At 46.6% G+C, this 16,131-nt stretch overlaps 1 protein-coding gene across 1 annotated transcript in view; it reads right to left on the bottom strand.

Annotated features, from left to right (window-relative positions):
• Nucleotides 1–8,168: 8,168 nt before the first annotated feature.
• The window catches only part of synpo2a (synaptopodin 2a), a 28,139-nt gene continuing 20,176 nt past the window's right edge, over nt 8,169–16,131 (bottom strand). Inside the window, exon 4 of the mRNA XM_080451688.1 lies at nt 8,169–13,752. Coding sequence (XP_080307814.1) covers nt 9,554–13,752 — 4,199 coding nt within the window. The 3' untranslated portion in view covers nt 8,169–9,553. The remainder of the gene's footprint in view (nt 13,753–16,131) is intronic.

Here is a 16,131-nt window from a genome sequence, read left to right on the forward strand (position 1 = left end):
CCCTCTCTCTCTCCCCTCCTGCTGCCCCCCCCCTCCCCCCGCCCGAGAGACTGCTCCGCCCCTCGCGAGACTACAGCGAGCCCCGTTAATAAGACTGTCCAGTGTCCCTCATCTCGCGAGAGGAAAGAACAATGAAAGAGAAGCGCGAAGCCAGAGACGCTCGTAAAGCTAACCCACTTATTTAGACATATTAAGTCTTAAGAGTTGTTTACATAAGTTTGCTACACACCAGAGTGCCTGTGTGCGTGTATGATAACGTAAGTCTTCCTGAAGTCGATGTATATAACCTGTTGTCCCGTTACGGGGTCTTGTAGCCAAGCTATGTACCTGCTGCTAAGGCTAACTAGCAGCTAACTACCTCGACACTTGTTTATAGTGACCGACGGTCAGAGGAATGCTATCGTTGGCTCGTTGATATTGTCGTACTGATACTGTATGCACTTGCACATCTCCTATGCTGATAAGTAAGAGTAATGCAATTACTTCTTAGAATGTGACCAGTGTGACCATAAGTTTGGATAACCACTAAATGTACTTCTATTCTAAGTTGCACTAGTGTTTCTAACCCCAGTTGGGCAGATACAGGTTCCATATAAACTGTATGAATGTCATTTGAGCAGCTAAGCTGAACTGTGAAGTTAAGAGCACCTTTTTAGAGAGGCCATTATTCACTTGGTTTGTATCTGTTAATTTAGACCTGTTTACAGTACATGTGACCATTATGATGTACAATTTACAAGGGCATTCATTCCCTGTTATATTCTGCTTATTACAGAAACCACACACAACCCTGCTGTGTACTATCACCTGTTCATAAGGAAAATAAATGGACCTCGCTCTCCACCATTGTCATCTGTGTCTAATAAATGCACAAGGGCGAACACAACCCACCTAACCAGTAACCAGACTAACCACACAGTGGTTCAAGGGGTCCTTCCCAACATTGTGGTCCTTCGAAACCGGAGAGGTGTTTACCCTTGAGACAATGGAGAGAACCAGCAAGGCCCAGGGCGAAGATGTACGCCCCAGACGTCTGACAAGCCACCTAGAAGAGTATCAGCTGAGCTACAGAAAACAACCGCAGTATACAGCCCCCACTCCATCATCTAACCGTCACCAAGCTGATGAAGACCACCGGAACGACGAGGGAGCAGCCGAGACGACTCCCCTCAGCCGCCCAGATCCATCCACATGGACCCAGAAAGACAGCTGGGAAAGGGGGAATCCACCGGAGAGTCATGAGCTATCTCCGCTATATGATAATTGTGAAGATGATGGCGAAGAGGAGGAGCTAGAGGAGTACTGCCCCCCGACGTGGCCACCAGAGAGAGAAGAGGAGGTGACAGAGGAAGACGGTATGAGGGACTACATTGAATCAGTGATGTGTGAACTCCACCAGATGTGGGAAGTACTGTCTGTGAGCCCCAACGTAGCTAAACCATCCAGTATTACACCCCCTCAGCGGCCCAGGCACCCCCTACTTACTAGCCAGTCAGATCAGGCATGTGCCCGAACACCCTACCGGCTGCAGCAGCCCAGCAGACTCCAGCCGGTCCGCCAACCAGCCCTCTCAACAGGCCACCGGCACCCAGCGAAGCCAGTACACCAGCCCACGTGCTCAGAACCGGGCCACCAGCACGCACTGAGGCCAAACCATCAGCCTGCGTACTATGCACCTGACCCTCACCAACCAGCTCTCCCCCCGAGCCGCCAGTATCCAGTGGGCCGAGGACATCATTTGGCGTACCCCCCACCAGACCCCCATCGAGCTCGCCAACCAGCCCCGCCCATGAGTCACCAGTACCCAGCGAGGCCAGAATACCAGCCCATGTACACCTCACCAGACACCCATCCAGCTCGCCAACCAGCTCTCCCCCCAAGCTACCACTACCCAACAAGGCCAGAACACCAGTCCGTGTACCCCTACCCAGACCGCCAACCAACCCTGCCCCCGAGTCGCCAGTATCCGGCATGGCAAGAACACCAGCCTGTGTACTCCCCACCAGACAATACAGTGGAGCAGCAATACAGGGGGCCACGACCGACCATCCCCGACTTCATAAATAGAGACCCGAGTGAGTTTGCCCGCCTCAAACTATCACTCGAAAACCTCCTGCCATCCAACGCCACTCAGCTGTTCAAGTATCAAGTCCTAGTTGACCACCTCAAGCTCGAAGAGGCCCGCCTGGTGGCAGACGCCTACCTGAACTCCCACACGCCATACTCCGACACCATGGTGGCGCTGAACGACAAGTTTGGACAGCCCCATCAATTAGCACTACGGAAAATAGCCAGCGTCCTGGAGGCAGCCGACATCCAGCGAGGCGACGGGGCGGCCTTTGAGAAGTTTGCACTTCAAGTGCAGTCGCTGGTAGGCATGCTAAAGACCCTAGGCCCAGTGGGAGACACAGAACTGAAATGCGGCTCACATGTTGCACGACTCCTTAACAAGCTGCCACCAGAGATGAGGTCCGACTTCCGCCGCACAATGCTCCGCGGTCCAGGAGCCACCTACACCCTGTTGGAGTTCTCAGAGTGGTTGAAGTATGAGTCCTGGTGCCACGACTTCGACGTGCAGCTTCCTAGTATAGAGCCGAAACAGCGGTTACCTCAGAAAATGGGCAGATACGCCACAGTTCTGCATGGTGCCGAAGACGGAGCAGAGTGTGAGGAAGATGCACCCCCACCTGAAGAGACAGGGAAAGCTAACGCCTACTGTCCATTCTGTGAGAATAACGAGCACTTCCTCAGCCAGTGTACTGACTTTAAGAGACTCACAAGAGAACAGATCACAGAATGGATTCGAACCAAGAAGAAGTGCTGGCGCTGTGGCAGATCACACCTAGCTGCCCAGTGCGATCTCAGGAAGCCATGTAGCCTGTGCAAAGGCAAACACCTTCAAGTCCTGCATGAGGTGAACAGCGAGACTCGGAGAGAGACACCCAAAGATGAGAGCTGCCTGGTAAACACCACTGCCGAGGTGCTCTACCTTGACAAACCAGTTGACCGGAAAAGAGTCCTACTCAAAGTAGTTAGAGTTATACTGCGTCATGGAGACCGCTCCCTTGACACCTATGCTCTTCTCGACGATGGGTCAGAACGCACAATGCTTCTTCCTGCTGCAGTGGAAAGGCTCGGCCTCAACGGAACACCTGAAGACCTGGCCCTGAGAACGATCAGGCAGGATGTGCAGACACTGAAGGGAGCATCAGTGTCATTCTCCGTGTCCCCAGCATCTCAGCCAAAGAGACGTTACCGCATCGAAGGAGCCTTTACCTCAAGTCACTTGGGGCTAGCTAAGCAATCGTATCCTGTATCTAGCCTCAAAACCAAGTACAGACACCTGGCCAGACTGCCGCTACAACAGTTTGAAAGAGTCCAACCCCTCATCCTGATCGGGGCAGACCACCCCCACTTAATTACACCCACTGAGCCAGTGAGACTGGGGCCCCCAGGTGGGCCAGCAGCCATCTGCACAAGACTGGGCTGGACTCTGCAAGGCCCAGCCAGAGCCCTGGAAATCAACCTCCAGCCACAACAATGTATGTTGACAATAACAGAACCCCAGAACACCAAGCTCATGAGAAGTGTGGAGAAACACTGGCAGGAGGCCACCAAGATACAATGCACCAGAGACCCAGAGTGTGCCACGGCTGGCCGTGAGGAGATCAAGATCCCCCCAAAACTCCCTGAACCTTATCCGGATGTCAAGAGACCAACGTTTATCTCCCACAGCCCCCCGCAGTGGCCAGTGAAGTCAAAAACTGTGCCTGAAGAAGACCAGTCAAAGGTCAGAAAGCCCAACTCCCGTTATGTCCCGTTAGCAGCAACCACTCAACCTGCACCTGACATAAGCCCTCACCCCACTCGGAGAGAGCTCGCCGAGGCTACGGTCCAGGAGGGACACGGGGCGGCTAACTACAACAGCCGGGTGTATCTTCCCAGACCCAAAGGGGTACTCGCCAAGAGCCGGAGGAACATATGGACCGTGAAAGGTCAGGAGGCCGTCCCCTATTATCTGACCAGCCGTCCACACTTCGCCAGACGCCATCATGCTTGTGGAGTTACAGCTGCCACACGCCCTGTGACCCACCGGGAGACGGAGTATCGTCAAGGCCAACCAGAGCATCGAAGGACTTGTGACGTCAGCAGAGATCGACATCAAGGGCCATTCCTGCACAAGACTAGTGGTCCAGCTGGTCACCCCCCCTGCCACCCAAGACTCCAGTGTCGCAGCCTTTCATTGGAGCAAATTGCACTAAGCAATTTGGGGGCGGCTGTTAGAAAGACTGCGCCTCTCTCCCTCTCTCTCTCCCCTCCTGCTGCCCCCCCCCTCCCCCCGCCCGAGAGACTGCTCCGCCCCTCGCGAGACTACAGCGAGCCCCGTTAATAAGACTGTCCAGTGTCCCTCATCTCGCGAGAGGAAAGAACAATGAAAGAGAAGCGCGAAGCCAGAGACGCTCGTAAAGCTAACCCACTTATTTAGACATATTAAGTCTTAAGAGTTGTTTACATAAGTTTGCTACACACCAGAGTGCCTGTGTGCGTGTATGATAACGTAAGTCTTCCTGAAGTCGATGTATATAACCTGTTGTCCCGTTACGGGGTCTTGTAGCCAAGCTATGTACCTGCTGCTAAGGCTAACTAGCAGCTAACTACCTCGACACTTGTTTATAGTGACCGACGGTCAGAGGAATGCTATCGTTGGCTCGTTGATATTGTCGTACTGATACTGTATGCACTTGCACATCTCCTATGCTGATAAGTAAGAGTAATGCAATTACTTCTTAGAATGTGACCAGTGTGACCATAAGTTTGGATAACCACTAAATGTACTTCTATTCTAAGTTGCACTAGTGTTTCTAACCCCAGTTGGGCAGATACAGGTTCCATATAAACTGTATGAATGTCATTTGAGCAGCTAAGCTGAACTGTGAAGTTAAGAGCACCTTTTTAGAGAGGCCATTATTCACTTGGTTTGTATCTGTTAATTTAGACCTGTTTACAGTACATGTGACCATTATGATGTACAATTTACAAGGGCATTCATTCCCTGTTATATTCTGCTTATTACAGAAACCACACACAACCCTGCTGTGTACTATCACCTGTTCATAAGGAAAATAAATGGACCTCGCTCTCCACCATTGTCATCTGTGTCTAATAAATGCACAAGGGCGAACACAACCCACCTAACCAGTAACCAGACTAACCACACAGTGGTTCAAGGGGTCCTTCCCAACACTTGTAGTACTTTTTCCACCACTGCCAGCAGGCTCATAGTAAGCATAGGGCCTAGTAGACTATGTAGAATAGAGTATAGGCTATCTTGCTTCATTTGTTTGTTAATTGGGGAAATGTTAAATAAATAGCTTTTCTTTCTTTATTCATTCATTCATTTATTTATAGGTTAATCCGAAAGGTTATTTCACCCTGATGAAGACCTGTTGTGGTCAAAACCTGTTGGCGTTTGCCGTTTGCCTTATTTCAATAAAGGCTTTTGCTCCTTTTATTATGAGTGCCCTGATCCTCTGTGTTTTCATGTTTTATCTCATTTGATCCAGGAGCACCTCTGATACTTTTACCTATACTTGTTTCTCTCTTGCGAGTAGCTACCTGCCTGTGTTGTTTCTCAGTTTTTCTTTTTCTTTTATTTTTTATCGGTGTCATTATTCACATCTGGATAGCTGTATCTCTAAGGTTAATCAGCAATATCTTATTAATATGTAGTTTTTTTAACCAATCATTTTTGCCTGTATTTCTAAATGATTAGTAACTTTTGGAGGTAGACACATGTAAACAATTACCTCATTTTCTTGTACCAGGTAAAGTTTGGGATGAAGGTGTGATCATGTGGATAGGAAATGGAATTGAAAAGTGCTTCCTGTGGCATCTCAGGTCAGGCACATGGCCGGGCCTCCGTGGACAGAACAGATGGCACGCTGGTCAGAGGTCTTTGTTTAGAGACAGATGTTTGATTTGTTCTACATACGCTGCATCAGTGTTATGGGTCAGATTATTGAGATTTAAGCTTCAATCCTTGAGGCTTCTTAAAATAGACCCTGTTTAGGAGAAGGCATAGGGCGGGGTATGAGCACTATCCTACACCAAGGTTATTAGTCTTTCCAAAACAAAGAAGGAAAAAGAACTACAGTATTGTGATTACAAAACTAAAAACAAGCTAAAATCATGGATAAAATGTTTTTATCTTTTGATTGAATCTTCAAATGTTTTAGACGTGCCACTTTTAATTGTGAATACAATTCTTTAAATTGTGTTTTTATAACACAGGACTTGCCCCTGACAAATGTCCCAATAAACTTTACAATTTTAAATATAATATTAAAAAAATATGCTAAAACTAAGAATTTTAAATATAAATAAATATATAAACTAGAAAACCTGCTTTAAATACTAAATAAATTTATACTGAAATTAAAAACAAAAACTTAAACAATTAAATAAGAAAATAAATAATTTAAAAAACGCAAAACTATAATGACCTTGCTCTGCACTTGCTGATTTTGAGATAAAACAAAGGAGACATAATTGGGTGTTGACCTCAGTGGTGGAAAGTAACTAAGTAATTTGCTCAAGTACTGTACTTAAGTACAATTTTGAGCTACTTTTACTTTACTAGAGTATTTCCAATTTTCAATACTTTGTACTTTTTACTCCACAACAATTATTTGAAAACATTAGTTACTTTGTGGATTTTGATTGTTATTACATAACATACATTAACCACTTCAGCCCTATTTAAACTTTGGCTATTTGAAAATAGCCGATCTGTCGCGATGCGACATGTTGAGAGCTTGTAGATCTGCTATTTTCAAAATATTGTAATTCATTTATACATATACCTTGTGAAACGGGACATTCTGCATAATGAGTACTTTTACTTTTGGTACTTTAAGTATTTCTTGATTACCAGACTTTTACTGGTAACAGAGTATTGCTGCAGTATTACAGGCAAAACAATTCAAAAATAGAAGATATACAAGCTCACAACGCATTGGAGCACGACACGTTGTGAGCTCTAGGTGAAATATGGAGATCCAAGGTTTCTGCCCAACAGCGATGATGATGATGAGGGAGGGACATCTGATATAAATAGGGATTATAATGTCTGACAATTTATGTATGTTTGTTTAAGCAGTGACATTTTCTGTCATGACACTGCAGGATTATGTAATGTAATGTGCGTGTATGATGTTTGCCTGTGATGGAAATTAATACAATGAGTACAGCTGTTGATAAAATGTCCATGATATTATGTTTTGTCACATTCATCTGAACAGGAAGGATTAATTTTCCCCCCTTGAATACCACTAATGCTTTTGTGAGCGTGCAGTCATTTCTTGGGTCTATAATTAAGTAATTAAGCCTATAATTAACAATTTAATTACTGTAAAATATATGTACACACAATTATTTGTAATGCAAGAAATATAATCAGACAAATCTAAGTGTTTAAGTTTTGGGTTCAACATGAGTTTTGGTGCATAAATCTGTCATAGAAGCAGGTGTAGCCAAACCATTAGCAAACGTAGGCAACAGTGTTCAAGGGAAGTCATTTGAGAGGGTATCATATTCCCCCAGATATAGCTTGAGGAATTTGCTACTGAGGGCACCAATTGATATTAAAACACCCACTTAACAAACAACTGTCCCTTCTGAAACTGTAAACTGATGCATTGGGTAATGTGGGGATTTACCCTTGGTAAATCCAGAGTAATTGATTTAATCCCCCAGACCTATCTAATGAGGTTGTTTATTTACAGAATAATTGACCAGTCTATAAATACAAATTCATGCGGCTATATGTTTTATGATTGTTAGTCTATTCTTGGGGAAACTAAAATATTAGGTTAGCAAGCCACCTTGTTTTACAAACATTTGGATAGACTTCATACAGTGTAATTATTATTATTAAGTAGCCACAGTATAATAAGGTCAAGTATTGTCTATTAATGGAGCCCAACCTGCAATAGTTTTTTGATTTCTTCCCCCGAATAAACACAAAATAATCTTCCAGTCAAATGTAACAACATGTATAGGAAAAGTGGAGAAGTGATGGAATTGTGCAAACTGCAAAGAAAGAGGGAATGGAAATAAAGAGAACCCAGTGTGCATGCTTACAACGTGACCAAGCAAGGACAGCCAAATGAGGATAAAAGACACATTTTAATGGCAGTGTGGAGAATCATACAGAAAGTGCACTATGAGAAACACAAAAAGAAAATGAAAAACAGAACATGAAGGAAGAAAGAAACCCTTAACAAAAGCATACAGAACATGAAGAACATACAGAGCCTGTTCACCTTACTCACTTAAAGCAAGTCTTGCCAGCCTAGATTTGATAGATATCCATATAAATACAAGAATAGAGGAACAGGCTTTTAAAAGAGGCAATAGAGAAACCTGCAGGGTGGGTAATAGTTGTTTGTATTTCTTGTACATACAAACTCACATTATTATCTATCTAAGCCAGAGAAGTGGTGACTATAGCATTAGGTGAAACTGAAATTCGAACCGGCTATGCTATCCTTAGCGCTTCCTCACACGCATATGCCATGAGATGGTATAAATATAGCACCTAACATGACGCAACAGCTGGTGAAAGGTTGAAAATAAAACCAAACCACTCAAGTAGGGGCTTTAGCAGAATGTAACATTTTGTTATGTCAATATTTGACGAATATTGAAGTCCGTTGAATATTATTGTAGTTGTGGTTATTAAAATAAAACACAGCATGTCAACTACACTAGACCCTCAAATAAGTCCCATGGCTTATGACATCACTGCTTAAAGCCCGAATCATGCTTCGTTGCAGTTGTGACGCGTTGTGAGCTTGTAGGTCAGCTATTTTCAGCGCGCGACACCGTCGTGTGACGGAGCATAAATTAGGCTCGAGTCCACTCCACCCCAGCCCTAGCCTCCTACCATGGCCAGCCTGTTTGTCTTCTCTTATGTGTAAAATATTGCACATAGTAAGATATTGCTTATCATACATAATGAAACACTATCAATTAGCATTTCATTTCACTATTTAATTAGCATTCCTTCCCTTTAGATCTCTTACAATATCAACTTCCTGTTATCTTTGTACAAAATCAACTAACTTTTTTTCTCTCTCATTTCTTTCAGCTCTGCTCCCCTACATTCAGATATTGCCATTAGTCATAAGACTCATTCACTAAGTACATCTCTGTGTGCATAATTTAATATCAATGTGTTAAAATGTACATGCTTTATAAAAAATATATAGTTGATTTTTGACTCAGCCGTATCTGGTATTATAATATACTTACATCCTATGTTATTTTAATCTATGATTGATGTGTCATGAGCATTAACTCTGACTGAGGATGTTTTTGTCCCCCCCACCCCAAGTTATTCCTATGAATATGAAAAACAGAAAAAAACTGGTGAAGACACTAAGAATGGCAACTTAAATGCACAACATTTGCAGCTCAACTGTGTTGCAAGTGCATCTACCAGTGTTTTCAAGCCTTGGGCCTGTTAAATGATGAAACCACCTAAAACAAATCACTCTTTCTCAACCGCCGTGGGCTTCCACACTTGTGCTGAACTCTTTTTAGCAGTAAACTTGGGCTTGGGAGCAGCGGCGGGGTTGCTCCCAGAAGCAGAATCGGGCCTTGCAGCCAGGGGGAAACAAGTGACAGGAGGGTTGCTTCCAGAAGCAGAATCAGGCCTTGCAGCCAGGGGGAAACTGGGCACAACGTAATTACTGGGAGGAGGTTGGGGCTGATAGGGTGCGGTGGGGGCTGCCATGTAAGGAGGACTATTAGTTGGTTGGTATGGGGACTGGGGAACCTGTTGATAATGGGGGTTTGCTGATTGAGGAGATTGGGGTTGATAAGCGGGCGGAGGAGCTTGTTGATACTGTGGGTTATAGGCCTGCTGGTATGGCCCACCAGGTGCTTGCTGGTATGCACCACTAGGAGCTTGCTGGTATGGACCACCAGGAGCTTGCTGGTATGGACCACCAGGAACTTGCTGGTATGGACCACCAGGAGCTTGCTGATAGGGATTGTTAACAGCAGGAGGATAAGCATTTGGTGGGACTTGCTGGTAGTGGCCGTCATGTACGAGTGGCTGAGGGGGCATTCCATAGCCCTGCTGGGGATATGGGGCATTCATTGGTCCAGCCGGCTGGACAGGAGCCATTTGCTCATAACTGATTGGTTGGTTTTGGACAGGGGGGCTAGGGACAGGGGGGGCAGGGGGTGCAGGGGCTTCAGGTACAGGCTTTGGTTTTGCAGCTTCTAAAGCCTCTGCTGCAGGGCCATAGATGAAGAGTGAGGAATCGAGCTGATAATGTTTAAACCTCATGACATCTATAACATTGAGAGGTTTGGGCTTGGGCTTGGCTTTCTCTTTTTTCTTATTTTTGACTGAGGGGCTATCTGGGGGGAGCTGCTTCATCGCTGCAATTGGATAGGAGGGTGACTGCATAGGATTGTAACTATTAGGAGGGGGAGCTCGTACATTTGGGGAGGGTTTGAACTCGTTCGGTACGGGCGCGGCTGGCGATTCAGATCGGCTTGCCTTATTTGCTTGCACAGTCTGAGAGTCCACAACAAACTTCTCCATGCGAGACTGCCTCTTGGCAAACAGGTCGGCTCCTTTCCCTCTGACGGCTGGCATCTCAAATGATGACCCCCCGGATGTAGAGGTTCTTAAGACGCTGGCCATTGGGTTGATGGGTGAAGAAGATCTTTGACTAGGCGAAGGAGATCTTTGACCGATGGTGTAAGAGCTCATCCGTTGTGGGGGAGGTGGTGGGATGTGGTTTTGTGGGGCATTCTGTGAAGGACCCCATGGTTTGGGCGAGTCTTGAGTCACTCTGGGGTTCACGATTGGCACTGATGTGTTGACGGGTGCCTGCTGTGATGGTGGAGCCCAGGCATTCACAGGCGTTTGAGACTGCATTTGGGCTGGGGACCATGCATTAATCGGTGGTTGCGGTTGAGTCTGTTGCTGTGTAGGGGCCTGTTGCCAGCCTGGTTGTGGCGGAGATTGAGTTGGAGCAGGCTGAGCCCAAGATTGCTGAGGCTGCACTTGATTCTGCTCCTGGTTCCAGGAATTCATGGGTGGTTGAGGATGTTCTTGAGCCTGCTGTTGGCCCCATGTTGGTTGGGGCTGAGCCGGGGCAGACACTGGAGTCCATGGATTCATAGGGGCTTGAGCCTGGGGTTGAGTTTGTGTTACCCAAGGAGGCTGTGGTTGGGCTTGGGCCTGTGATGGAGACCATGCATCCATTGAGGGCTGCTGCTGAGGATGAGGTGCTGGCGCCCATGGTTGTTGAGGCTGAGCTTGAGGCTGAGGCCAAGCAGTTTGTGCAGGCTGAGGTTGCTGAGCCCATGGTGGTTGTGGCTGGGATTCTGGTTGAGGCTGTTGAACCCATGGCGGTTGTGTTTGGGGTTTTTGATGGGGCTGTTGAATCCATGGTGGTTGAGGCTGAGCATCTGTTTGAGACTGAGGAGTCCAAGGGGCCTGGGGGTGTTGTTGCACTGGTTCTTGGGGCTGAGCCCAAGGTGGCTGAACTTGCTGAGGCTGTGCCTGCTCGTGTGGCTGAGCCCAAGGTGGCTGCATTTGTGGCTGTGACTGCTGTTGTGCCTGAGGCTGGGCCCAAGGTGCTTGGATTTGTTGCTGGGCCTGTGGATTCTCTTGAGGCTGTTGCCAATGCGCCTGAACATGGGATTGGGGTTGCACTTGCTCTTGAGGTTGGGACCATGGTGGCTGGGCTTGAGGTTGAGCAGGTGCAGTAGCCCAAGGTTGAGGCTGAGCTTGGGGTTGAGTCGGTTGAGGGGTCACCCAAGGAAGCTGTTGTGGGGAGGGATTTGGAGGTGGTTCTTGCGACTGCACTTGAGCAGGAACCCAGGGAGTAGCTGGCTGCTGTGGAGCCTGTGTTTGTGCTGGAGCCCATGTGGTCACAGGAGCAGGCTCGGGCTGTGGAGGAGAATGGCTGTGGCCGTTCTCCTCCCATGCTGGCCCTTGCTGAACCTGTTGTGGCTGCTGAGGCTCCGGTGCACTCCATGTGGGCTGTTCCTCAGATGGGGCGCTGGTAGGAGCATCCTGGGGGGCAGTAGGGGGTGAAGGCTCGGCGACAGGCGCAGGCATTTGCTCCAGTTCTGGGGCTTGGGTAGTCTCTGTTTCGGGGGCTACAGCAGGTGCGGGCAGAGTATTTTCAGCCTGCTGAAGCATTTCCTGGTTGGCACCTTCAATTTGCGGGGACCAAGGTGGAGAGTTAGGGTCGAAAACAGGCTTTGAAGCCACTGGTGGGGGAATTTTGTTTTTAACTCTTGGAGATTGAAGAAAATTGCACGCCTCGGCTCCCAAGCTAAGATAGTCTTCTTCAGGTCCTGACTCATTTCCGCCCATTTTCTTGTCACTCCTGTTGAGAAGGTTCAGCAGCTCAGGATTCGGGGGAATTTTGGGTTTCTCTGGTTTGAATGTGAACATGGGCTTGCCCGTGTATCGCATCCTTGTGTCTTGCAAAACACCACTCTTTATTGCAGGTGTAGAAATGCGCTCATCGCGAGAAGCTATCTGCTCTCCTTGGCCTTGGTCTTGATTGGTCCCACCCATTGTGGGAGAGTAGGAGGTGGGTGCCGTGCTTTGAACTGAGAAGGGCTTAGCGGTGCGGTTGCTGATTGAGCTCTGCATTTCGTTGGTTTCCTGGTGGACTATGCCATTCACATGTGCAGAGTACTGCTGAATGTGCTGCTGATGGTGCTGCTGCTGCTGTTGATACTCTTGCTGTTGCTGCTGATATATTTCCTGTTGCTGATAATGCTGCTGCTGCACATACTGCTGTTGCTGCTGTTCGTACTCTTGCTGCTGATATTGCTGCTGGTATTGTTGCTGCTGCTGCTGCTGGTATTGTTCCTGCTGCTGGTATTGTTGTTGTTGTTGTTGTTGTTGTTGTAGTTGTTGCTGCTGCTGCTGCTGTTGTTGTTGTTGTTCTTGTAGTTGTTGCTGCTGATGCTGCTGCTGCTGTTGTTGTAGTTGTTGCTGCTGATGCTGCTGCTGCTGCTGCTGCTCATAGTACTTCTGCTCTTGGTACTGCTGGTACTGGTGCTGCTGGGTTTGCTGGGTTTGCTGGCTTTGCTGGTGGACATTCACGTCCATATAGGCCCGGGCCTCTGTGGTGGCCTGCATGTACGAGCGCTCCTCCACCTGCTGATAAGCGGCTTTCTTCTCAAACTCCTGCACCCCTTCAACGGGAATCCCCTGTCGCCGTAGTTCCTCGTGCTCAGCAGCGATTTCGTCCATCCGCAGGCGCCGCTGGGCGAACATTAGGGCACCCTTGCCCTTGGTGTCAGGCAAACAGTCCATCTCTGCCGGGTCGTTAAGCTGGCCCTCGATTTCAAGGAGTCCCTTGTCCCAGTTCAAGGTCAGCACTCCTTTACCACCAGAAACATTAGAGAAGAAATGCTCGTCAAGTTCCGTGTCACTGGCGGCGACAAGGGTGAATTCAACGGCGTGGGTGTCTTGATCGTTGTCTTCGTCCTCGTCTGGGTCCGATTCGGGCTCGCTCTCTCCTGTGCCGTAGCTCACAAGTGTGTATTTCTTGGCTCTCTGCCGATGTTTCTTGAACATCAACACCCCCTTGTTGTTGGGGTTGGGAGGAGCAGCCGTGAGAAGGAGTGCAATGCGTTTACATTTGGACTTGGCCTCCTTCACCTGCTTCTCGGATAGACTCTCACTGCGCCTGAGCCCTGTAGAGACACGAAAGAGAGACAGACCAACTGTGTTCAGAGCTGTAGAGACATGAAAAAGCATGAGACAAACTGTTTGGGGGTCAAATAATTGCCTCAAGTGGCCTACTTCATTTAAAAGTACACGTGAAGTCAGAGGTATTAATAGACAAGAGACAAGTTGAGACCACTAGGAATCATTCAATCTCTTTGGAGTATGTGCCAGAAAAAATTACATAGATTCTTACTAACAGCTCGTATAACAGAAATTTGCCACTATTAATATCTCTTTCTCTTTTTTTTAAAGACGGGGTGCCGTGATTTCAGTGATTCCCCCCCCCCCCTAAAACATAATCACCAGGTATTATGGTTATACTAGGAGGAAGATTTTTTTCAAAAAAGTGTACAGAAATTGTTAAAATTATGTTTTTTTTTACGCCTCCAGTTCATTAAGTATACCTGGTTCTCACCTTAGCACCTCCTCCACCACCTTAGCACCACCCACCTGTCCTAGTCCCTCCTCCTCCCACACCTGTTGTGTTATGATAATGAGGGGGAGGGTATATCTTTACTATGTCACTAAAGCGCTGTTACTCTATTGGCACGTTTGACCCTCAAGGTTTCAGCCTCCAGGTAGAAACTCAAAATAGTCAGAGAAGACATAAAACACCATAAAAACACCACCAAGGGGCTTAATGAAGTTCTATCAACCTCATAGACACATGAAAAACAGAAAAAGTGCAAAACCATGGCACCACCTCTTTAAGTCTTTGCTTTTGTCAGTTTGCTTAAGTCAGCCTCCATAATAACATTCATTTAAATAAATATTATAAATGTATTCTATATTTTAGAACCCAATTTGTGAATGTAGAGGATTTTGCTTAAAATATCAGCCAATTGTAATTATCAGTAAGACAAGAAAGGAATAAATCAATTAAAAGTGACAATGCTGCTGTAAGAAACCCATATATTTGTATTTATATTATTCATATTTTATTAATTCAGTAGGCAAAGCTGCTTTCGGACAACCAAACCTGAAACAATTAAACTCAACCACATAGGAATCAAATGAGACATTGATGCAACAAACGTAGTAGTAAGTTGTAAATAAATTCACTGATTCATTCATTCTTCCTGTCATTCATTCATCAGGATTATATTCCAGCCATTTTGCTTTCCATGCCCACAACGTAATTGTTCTTAAGTCTGCTTGGCCACATCCCAGATTGAACAATATTTTTGCTCATACAATCAAACAAACAAACACAGAAAATGTCACTTTATTCTGCGATCCACTTCTAACAATCCTCACTTGTAAACAGACAAGACACACTACATTATTAACACACTTGCGGTGGTCTGTTCAGCATATTGTAGCCAGCAGTAAAACACGGAAGATTAAAAATAGCCTGCAGGCAACACGCTCACCAGCACCCAGAGCATCTTTCCCACTCCTTATCTGTAAGTCGACAAGTTGCCCACTTTAAAATCTTATGGTCCTCTTTGACTGTGTCGCGTTTCCTAACACCTAATGCCTATCCAGTGACAGACACCACACCACACAGACATCACACCACACTGTGTCTTGAGCCCCCTGACCTCCACCCCCAACAAATACAAGCTGTAAAATAACAAACTCCCCATACATTTTTATATTCCCGCAGATTCCTTTACCACTGACCTGAATGGTGGAAGAGACAGCAGGAGTGAGCAGGGGGCTCACTTTTTTAGCTCAGCTAAGACGGACAGTTTTAAAAGGATCAGGTAACGGACGGGGGGAAGCACATGCTGGTGTCTATCAAAGGGCCACTTCTGCGGGCATCATCAGCGTGCTGGCGTTTTATTTATGTCTCCCACATGGCTCAGAGGAACGCCTCTGCCATTGTGGAGGGCCTCGAGCTCTCTAGAGACTGGACAGTGTTGGATCGTATGAAAATGGTGTAGCGTTTATTGGTCAATAATGCTTTGTTACATCTCCTCTTGTGTCCTATCGTGTATTTGTTATCTGGCCTACAGTATGTCAACTGCCTCAAGCTTGTTTTGAGCTTACCCTACTACTGATAGAATCTATCTGCTTGTATCCAAAGCAATGACATTTAACACACACACACACACACACACACACACACACACACACACACACACACACTCATTTCCAGTAACAGATATTTTATACTATTTAGAGAATCCATTTGAGTGCACACACTGCACAGCAGGCTTTGGAATCAATCCACATATGTTGTGGACTCTAACACAACACTATTAGGTCACAGTAACCTCCTGCGAGAATAGGCCTTTATTGCACGCATGCATCAGCACGTACACACAGTCGCACGCACACACACACACACACTCAAGCAAGCATGAACACACACACACGCACGCACACGCACTCAAGCA

Source organism: Gymnoscopelus braueri (assembly GCF_963280865.1).
Source record: "Gymnoscopelus braueri genome assembly, chromosome: 15".
NCBI lineage: Eukaryota > Metazoa > Chordata > Actinopteri > Myctophiformes > Myctophidae > Gymnoscopelus > Gymnoscopelus braueri.